Genomic DNA, 8,188 nt, shown 5'->3' on the forward strand with positions numbered 1-8,188 from the left:
CTGCTCAAGAAAGCACATATACATGCCCGCTGAAGTTTGCCAATGAACATCTGAATGATTCAGAGGACAACTGGGTGAAAGTGTTGTGGTCAGATGAGACCAAAATGGAGCTCTTTGGCATCAACTCAACTCGCCGTGTTTGGAGGAGGAGGAATGCTGCCTATGACCCCAAGAACACCATCCCCACCGTCAAACATGGAGGTGGAAACATTATGCTTTGGGGGTTTTTTTCTGCTAAGGGGACAGGACAACTTCACCGCATCAAAGGGACGATGGACGGGGCCATGTACCGTCAAATCTTGGGTGAGAACCTCCTTCCCTCAGCCAGGGCACTGAAAATGGGTCGTGGATGGGTATTCCAGCATGACAATGACCCAAAACACACGGCCAAGGCAACAAAGGAGTGGCTCAAGAAGAAGCACATTAAGGTCCTGGAGTGGCCTAGCCAGTCTCCAGACCTTAATCCCATAGAAAATCTGTGGAGGGAGCTGAAGGTTCGGGTTGCAAAAACGTCAGCCTCGAAACCTTAATGACTTGGAGAAGATCTGCAAAGAGGAGTGGCACAAAATCCCTCCTGAGATGTGTGCAAACCTGGTGGCCAACTACAAGAAACGTCTGACCTCTGTGATTGCCAACAAGGGTTTTGCCACCAAGTACTAAGTCATGTTTTGCAGAGGGGTCAAATACTTATTTCCCTCATTAAAATGCAAATCAATTTATAACATTTTTGACATGCGTTTTTCTGGATTTTCTTGTTGTTTTTCTGTCTCTCACTGTTCAAATAAATCTACCATTAAAATTATAGACTGATCATTTCTTTGTCAGTGGGCAAACGGACAAAATCAGCAGGGGATCAAATACTTTTTTCCCTCACTGTATGTGTGTAAATATATATATATATATATATATATATATATATATATATATATATATATATATATATATATATATATATATACACACACACACACATTGATATATATACACGGGTATATATATTTATGTATGTATGTACACAAGGTAGGGGAAATATGTATTTGACACGTCAACATGCTTTTCAGTGAATATATTTCCAATGAGGTTATTCACATGAAATTTTCACCAGACATCAGTATTAACTCAAGAAATCCAGAAATATACATATACAGTATCTCACAAAAGTGAGTACAGCCCTCACATTTTTGTAAACATTTGATTATACCTTTTCATGTGACAACACTGAAGAAATGACACTTTGCTACAATGTAAAGTAGTGAGTGTACAGCTTGTGTAACAGTGTAAATTTGCTGTCCCCTCAAAATAACTCAACACACAGCCATTAATGTCTAAACCGCTGGCAACAAAAGTGAGTACACCCCTAAGTGAAAATGTACAAATTGGGCCCAAAGTGTCAATATTTTGTGTGGCCACCATTATTTTCCAGCACTGCCTTAACCCTCTTGGGGTTGGAGTTCACCAAAGCTTCACAGGTTGACACTGGAGTCCTCTTCCACTCCTCCATGACGACATCACGGAGCTGGTGGATGTTAGAGACCTTGTGCTCCTCCACCTTCCGTTTGAGGATGCCCCACAGATGCTGAATAGGGTTTAGTTCATCACCTTCACCCTCAGCTTCTTTAGCAAGGCAGTGGTCGTCTTGGAGGTGTGTTTGGGGTCGTTATCATGCTGAAATACTGCCCTGCGGCCCAGTCTCTGAAGGGAGGGGATCATTCTCTGCTTCAGTATGTCACAGTACATGTTGGCATTCATGTTTCCCTCAATGAACTGTAGCTCCCCAGTACCGGCAGCACTCATGCAGCCCCAGACCATGACACTCCCACCACCATGCTTGACTGTAGGCAAGACACACTTGTCTTTGTACTCCTCACCTGGTTGCAGCCAAACACGCTTGACACCATCTGAACCAAATAAGTTTATCTTGGTTCCAGTAATCCATGTCCTTAGTCTGCTTGTCTTCAGAAACTGTTTGCAGGCTTTCTTGTGCATCATCTTTAGAAGAGGCTTCCGTCTGGGATGACAGCCATGCAGACCAATTTGATTCAGTGTGTGACGTATGGTCTGAGTACTGACAGGCTGACCCCCCACCCCTTCAGCCTCTGCAGCAATGCTGGCAGCACTCATACATCAATTCATTGAGGGAACCATGAATGCCAATATGTACTGTGACATACTGAAGCAGAGCATGATCCGTATGCAGTATTCCAGCATGATAACGACCCCAAACACACCTCCAAGACGACCACTGCCTTACTAAAGAAGCTGAGGGTGAAGGTGATGGACTGCCGAAGCATGTCTCCAGACCTAAACCCTATTGAGCATCTGTGGTGCATCCTCAAACGGAAGGTGGAGGAGCACAAGGTCTCTAACATCCACCAGCTCCGTGATGTCGTTATGGAGGAGTGGAAGAGGACTCCAATGGCAACCTGTGAAGCTCTGGTGAACTCCATGCCCAAGATGGTTAGGACAGTGCTGGAAAATAATGGTGGCCACACAAAATATTGACACTTTGGGCCCAATTTGTACATTTTCACTTAGAGTAACAAAAGTACTCACAAAAAGTGAGTAACAAAAGTACTCACTTTTGTTGCCAGCGGTTTAGACATTAATGGCTGTGTGTTGAGTTATTTTGAGGGGACAGCAAATTTACACTGTTACACAAGCTGTACACTCACTACTTTACATTGTAGCAAAGTGTCATTTCTTCAGTGCTGTCACATGAAAAGATATAATCAAATGTTTACAAAAATGTGAGGGGTGTACTCACTTTTGTGAGATACTGTATAAAACCATAAGCCCCACACCATGATGCTTCCACCTCCAAACTTCACTGTTGGTATAATGTTTTTAGGGTGATGTGCAGTGTCGTTTCTTCTCCAAACATGGTGTGTAGTATGGCAGCCAAAAAGTTCAATTTAGCTCTCGTCTCTCTACACTCTTCCAGTATTTCATAGGCTTGTCCGAATGTGTTGTAGCAAACTTGAAACGAGCTTTGACATGCCTTTTCTTTAGTAATGGAGTCTTGTGGGGTGAGCGTGAGCAGTGGAGTGCATTGCCTATTGTTTTTTCTGTGACGATGGCACCTGCTGCCTCCAAGTGTTTCTGCAGCACTTTCCGAGTGGTCCTTGGCTCTTGGGATACTCTTCTGACTATTCTTCTGACTCCCTGTTCAGAAATCTTGTGCAGAGCTTCTGTGCATAGCCCATTGATGACGGAGTGATGTTGCTTCCACTTGCGGATAATGACCCCAATGGTGCTTACCTGAGGATTCAGAAGTTTTAAAATACATCTGTATCCGATTCCATCAATATGTTTCGCAACAATAAGGTCGCGAAGATCTTGAGAGAGCTCTTTGCTTTTACCCATCATGAGATGTTTCTTGTGCGACACATTGGTAATGAAAAGTCTTTTTATAGACCATCAATTTACTAACCCAGCTGATATTAATTTGCACATATATGGGGTATAATTACGTATGGATTTTAACTGGTTTCTTGTCTTACCTTGCCTTGGAGAACTGCTTTTTCTTAGCGTGTTCAATACTTTTTTCCTGTGTCATTCCACTTTATAACACATAACTTTATTTATGGACTTTACTGTTGTGAATTCTTTTTATTTCCAGATTTCTTGAGTTAATACTGGTGTCTGGTAAAAATTTCATGTGAATAACCTCATAGGAAATATATTTATTGAAAAAAATGTTGACACGTCCAATACTTATTTGCCCCCACTGTATATACTCTGCCTTTCTTTGAATAAATGCGAGATCTTGCCATTTGAACGTTATGTGTCTATGTATCATTTGGCGAACTCTCCAAAGCCCTTGGTGTGGGAACTGTGTGGCTGGGTGAGGGGGCCAACTTTTTGTGTACTTTCTCTTTTCCTAACATCATAACCCGAAGATCACAAATCCTAACAAATACGAATACAAGCACAAATATGAATATTTGGATATACTGATACAGGTGGTATGTTAAACCCTTAATAGAAACTAACAATACAATACACACAATAGACAATAAAATTCAAAATGCCTCAAAATGATAAGGTAGGACTATATTTTGACCGTGAGCCATTTACTTGACTATATCAATATAGTACAACATTAACAGTTTCGCGATTTTAGTATAGAAACACTAAGAAGGAAGCAACTTTTATTTCCAGAGCATGAGAAAAGTCGTGATCATGAGAACACAAGAAAGAAAGAAAAATAATGCATGGCCTCATAGGGCTTCCTTGTTTTATTTTTCCTGATCATAAGGAGATATATCTTCATACCGGTATATCGCTACATCCCTACTGGTGACGTCATTTGCGTCGTGGTGCTGTGTAGATAACTAGCTTGAACGCTCGGAGGAGATATCTCCTGTTTCCTTATATGCATATTGGCGTGTATATTCTTTAAACTGCTTTTGTTTGTTTTAGTTTTTTTTCCCCCACTCTCACAAATTTCTCTTTTTGGCCTGAAAAAATAATCCTCAAAGCTGAAGTTGCCTCGGTAAAGGTAAGAGCGGAATGTAGGTATTTCAAAATGGCTGTTAGCCGATTTTTAGCCTCAGCGCAGCTTTTGAACAGCATTAGCTCTTCGAGAAAATAACGCAGTTAGCTGCTAGCTAATTGTATAAAATGGCGTCGTGTTTAACAATATCGGTGTTTGTGCTAAGTTTTGTAGCTTAATTATTTTATCTGCGGTTAATAAATTACTATTTTATTCAATTAAAAAGCTAGCTCGATGCGGGGGGATAAAAGCAGTATCTTGTTATAGGTTAGCCTGAGCTAGCTTAGCTGCGGTCTGTGGTGAAAATGCGCAGTTATAATATGCGACACATTAACTTGAACACATGAAGATGTGTAGGATTCGTTATTTATAGAGCTAATACTGCTTGTGCAACTCCTCTTCAATACATTATTCCATCCCATTTAATTTGTTTTACCATATTATCTTTTGGGTTTTTTCTCCTGTAAAAAAAAAATCTTGTAGGCCAAGGATGCTAAAGGATCCTAGCTTGTTAAAAGCCTGGCCTTTGCGACCGGCTGAAACCTCAGTAAGGGTATGATTGTGTGTCATTAAGGGCACACATGTAACGTGCATCTAGTTGTATTTATCAGTGATTTAATGGTTAGTGGCTGTAATAAATGTGGTCCTCATCCTCTGCTGCAGTCCTTTAACGCTGTTTGTGTGTGTGCTGCAGCTCGGTCTTTCCTCCACCCCGCCCTTTCTTCATTATTCTTTGGAAGATTCATCGTTATCAAGCCGCCAAAGTGGAGAGTGTGATCGCAGAAGGGGGTTCTTCTCGTTTCAGGTATGTGATATTGATGATTTGGTCTAATCTTTAATCGGCCTATTAATCATTTCATCATTGGTGAATGTTAAGCCCTGCAGGGATTGTTTGTCGAGTAATGTTTCTCTTTTGTTCCAGTGCTTCTTCGGGCGAAGGAGGAGGTAGGGGTGCACCTGAGCACGATCCCAAGACTGCTGGAAACAGGTGAGTAATTATTCAATACAAAGCTTCCCCCCTCCATAATTACTGGTTGTTGGTAGGTTATTTAAGTAATGATGGCCAAGGCAATGCAGCACTACCCGTTTTACCAGATCCTTAAAGCAGCTGGGTTTTAAATCCTTATTTTTGTATTTTTCTTACATATCCCAGGCTTTCTGGATGTGTTCTAGATCACAGGTTTCAGATTTGCATAGTGATTTGCAATGGTACCTATATTTAGGACAATTTTACTGATGAGTGAATTAATTAAAATAGGATGATAACATACTTTTCCTTGTTGCCTTTTTTTTTTTTTTTTTTTTTTTTTTTTTTGACTGGATGAGTTGGTAAAAGAAAATGTCTCTCTACATGGGTGTGACTAAGCACATTGAAAATTGAAATGTAAGTACTGCATACAGAGGTACAAACAACAAAATCCTAGCAGGCAGAGAGGGGGGAAAAAATCTCTCAGCAACCAGCTGATTGTATCTAAGTTATTATGAAATGTGGAAGTGAGTAATAGCTTATGTTTCCTCTTTTTATGCAAGGTGCCCGGTTTGATTCATATGTGCTTGCTTGTAAATGCACTAAAGTAATAGAAGTACTGTGAGTTATTGCTACTAATTGTGATGATGTTTTTACTTATTTATGTTCAAGAAATCTGTGTGGGAGAAAACATGAACAGCTGACTCATGTCTGCAGTAACTCGGCTTTTCACTCATCAATAACTCGCAATACATTTGATACCCAAGTGCATTTCCAAGTATTTTTGAACTTCATTGCAAGTAGCAATATAAATAGAAAACCTCTACTCTTATTCTGGTATAATATTTTCTTTTGCCCCTTTGGTTAGCTTCTAATTCTGAGTTGAGTATAGCTATTTGACATTGTGAGCCACTGTTATGAACAGATGTGGCTAATGTTAGTTTGCTAGTTAGCCAGTCTCATGATCGTATTGGAGAACAAACCAAACAACTCCTGAAATTACGTAATCTTTGACTGCATCAGCTGCTGTTAAGGGACACGAAAAACAACTGGCCTATTAAACTGCTAGGTAATCTCAGTAATATTTAACTTGGTTCACATGCAGTTTAACTTGCATTTATTTTTTTTATGTCCTTCTGACGAGACTCCACCCAACCTTTTCTCTGGGTATGGATGCTCCTCCAATAGAGTTTCTCTCCACAAAGAAAAAAGGGCAATCGAAAAAAACATGGTTTCTGTAGACTCAAAGTTTTTATTCAACGGCAAAGAAAATCTTTATTTTTAGGAGGCGGGTGAAATTCCTATGGCATCGCACACCCACTTTCAGCTCTGGTGTGCAGTTTATGGTTCAAACACACCTACTCTAAGAAAACCTTTTGTTCATGCCACTTATTATGGCATCCCCTGACTACACAAACAACACTAGTTTCTGTGAGTCCATAACCATTAACATGACCGATGAAACATTTCAAATAAGGTGTATAAGCTTACTTTATAGAATTGTTACAAAATTAACATCAGTGCAAGCCCAGTCTGCAGTCTTGTTCACATTACACTGCACATAATAAAGTATATAACTAAGATAAGTATATAGAATTTGACCAAAAATAATGCATGCTTAACTTCTAGAGTTTTGTTAGTTACATAAAAGGAAAGCTTAAAACAACTTATCTGCCCAAACAGGAACTAGCTTAATACATAAAGAGAACTTTGAAGTAGGGTTATGTCATACATGCTGAAAGAAAATCTATAATGGATGCATTGCGCATCAACATAAAAAGCAGGTATTTTGTATTTCTTGGTTTACAAGTTTTTTGATCTAATAGTTTATAGGCCTCATAGATAAAATCTTCACAAAGCGAAAGTAACCACAAATGCATCTTTCACATGTATCCTTTCCCCTTCATGAAATTGGCTCTTCTTGGCAAATTTTATTCACATTTGACCTGACCCCTGCTTTAGCTGAACAGCAAAAAAAAAAAAAAAAATGTGGTTTTTAGGTGTTTCCAGTTTCACCATGGCAAACATTGTAAATGCTACAACTAAACTAGATATTGTCAACACCTGTGTAACTCCTTATGCAGATTCTGCACTACACTTATTGTAACCCTTCTTAACATAAACTATGATTCCTCCTTAGCGAGTACCTGGGGAAAACCCCAGGGCCTAGCGTTCAGAAATGGGTTCCTTCACGAAGCACTAGACGAGATGTCAACTCCACTGATGACAAAGAGCATCAGGATGCAATATTTAGAAAAGTAAGAGGGTAAGTATCTAAGTCTTTTGTCATTGTTTCATGAGTCTGCTGATATTATCAACCTTAAATATTTGCAGATATATTTAAGTATTACAGGATTCATCATTTTTTGATTATTTCTTTTGCTAGGATACTTAATAAACTGACCCCTGAAAAGTTTGACAAGCTATGCCTTGAGCTCCTCAATGTGGGCGTAGATTCTAAGCTCGTCCTCAAAGGAATCATCTTGCTGGTAGGTGAAACAAAAAATGAATTTCCTATAACAGTAGCTCTGACAGTTTTGCCAGCTGTAAGCAAATCATAGTTTTTTTTGTTTGTTTGTTTTTTTAAATAAATGTTTATTGCAATGCGCTATGCATTTTATGTACCTATTTCGTAGAAACTTGTAGGGTGGACACACAACTTATGTCTAACAATAAACATAGTCAGGTCCATAAATATATGTACACTGACAGTCATTATTATTTAT

The 8,188-nt window shown here is 39.4% G+C and overlaps 1 protein-coding gene across 1 annotated transcript in view; it reads left to right on the plus strand.

The window, feature by feature from the left end:
* The first annotated feature begins 4,037 nt into the window (after positions 1-4,037).
* Positions 4,038-8,188, plus strand: part of eif4g2b (eukaryotic translation initiation factor 4, gamma 2b) — a 13,411-nt gene continuing 9,260 nt past the window's right edge. Inside the window, exons 1-6 of the mRNA XM_047154614.2 lie at positions 4,038-4,045; positions 4,488-4,514; positions 5,190-5,300; positions 5,418-5,483; positions 7,603-7,728; positions 7,849-7,951. Coding sequence (XP_047010570.1) covers positions 4,038-4,045; positions 4,488-4,514; positions 5,190-5,300; positions 5,418-5,483; positions 7,603-7,728; positions 7,849-7,951 — 441 coding nt within the window. The remainder of the gene's footprint in view (positions 4,046-4,487; positions 4,515-5,189; positions 5,301-5,417; positions 5,484-7,602; positions 7,729-7,848; positions 7,952-8,188) is intronic.

Source organism: Ictalurus punctatus, chromosome 4 (assembly GCF_001660625.3).
Source record: "Ictalurus punctatus breed USDA103 chromosome 4, Coco_2.0, whole genome shotgun sequence".
In the NCBI taxonomy this organism is placed as follows: Eukaryota; Metazoa; Chordata; class Actinopteri; order Siluriformes; family Ictaluridae; genus Ictalurus; species Ictalurus punctatus.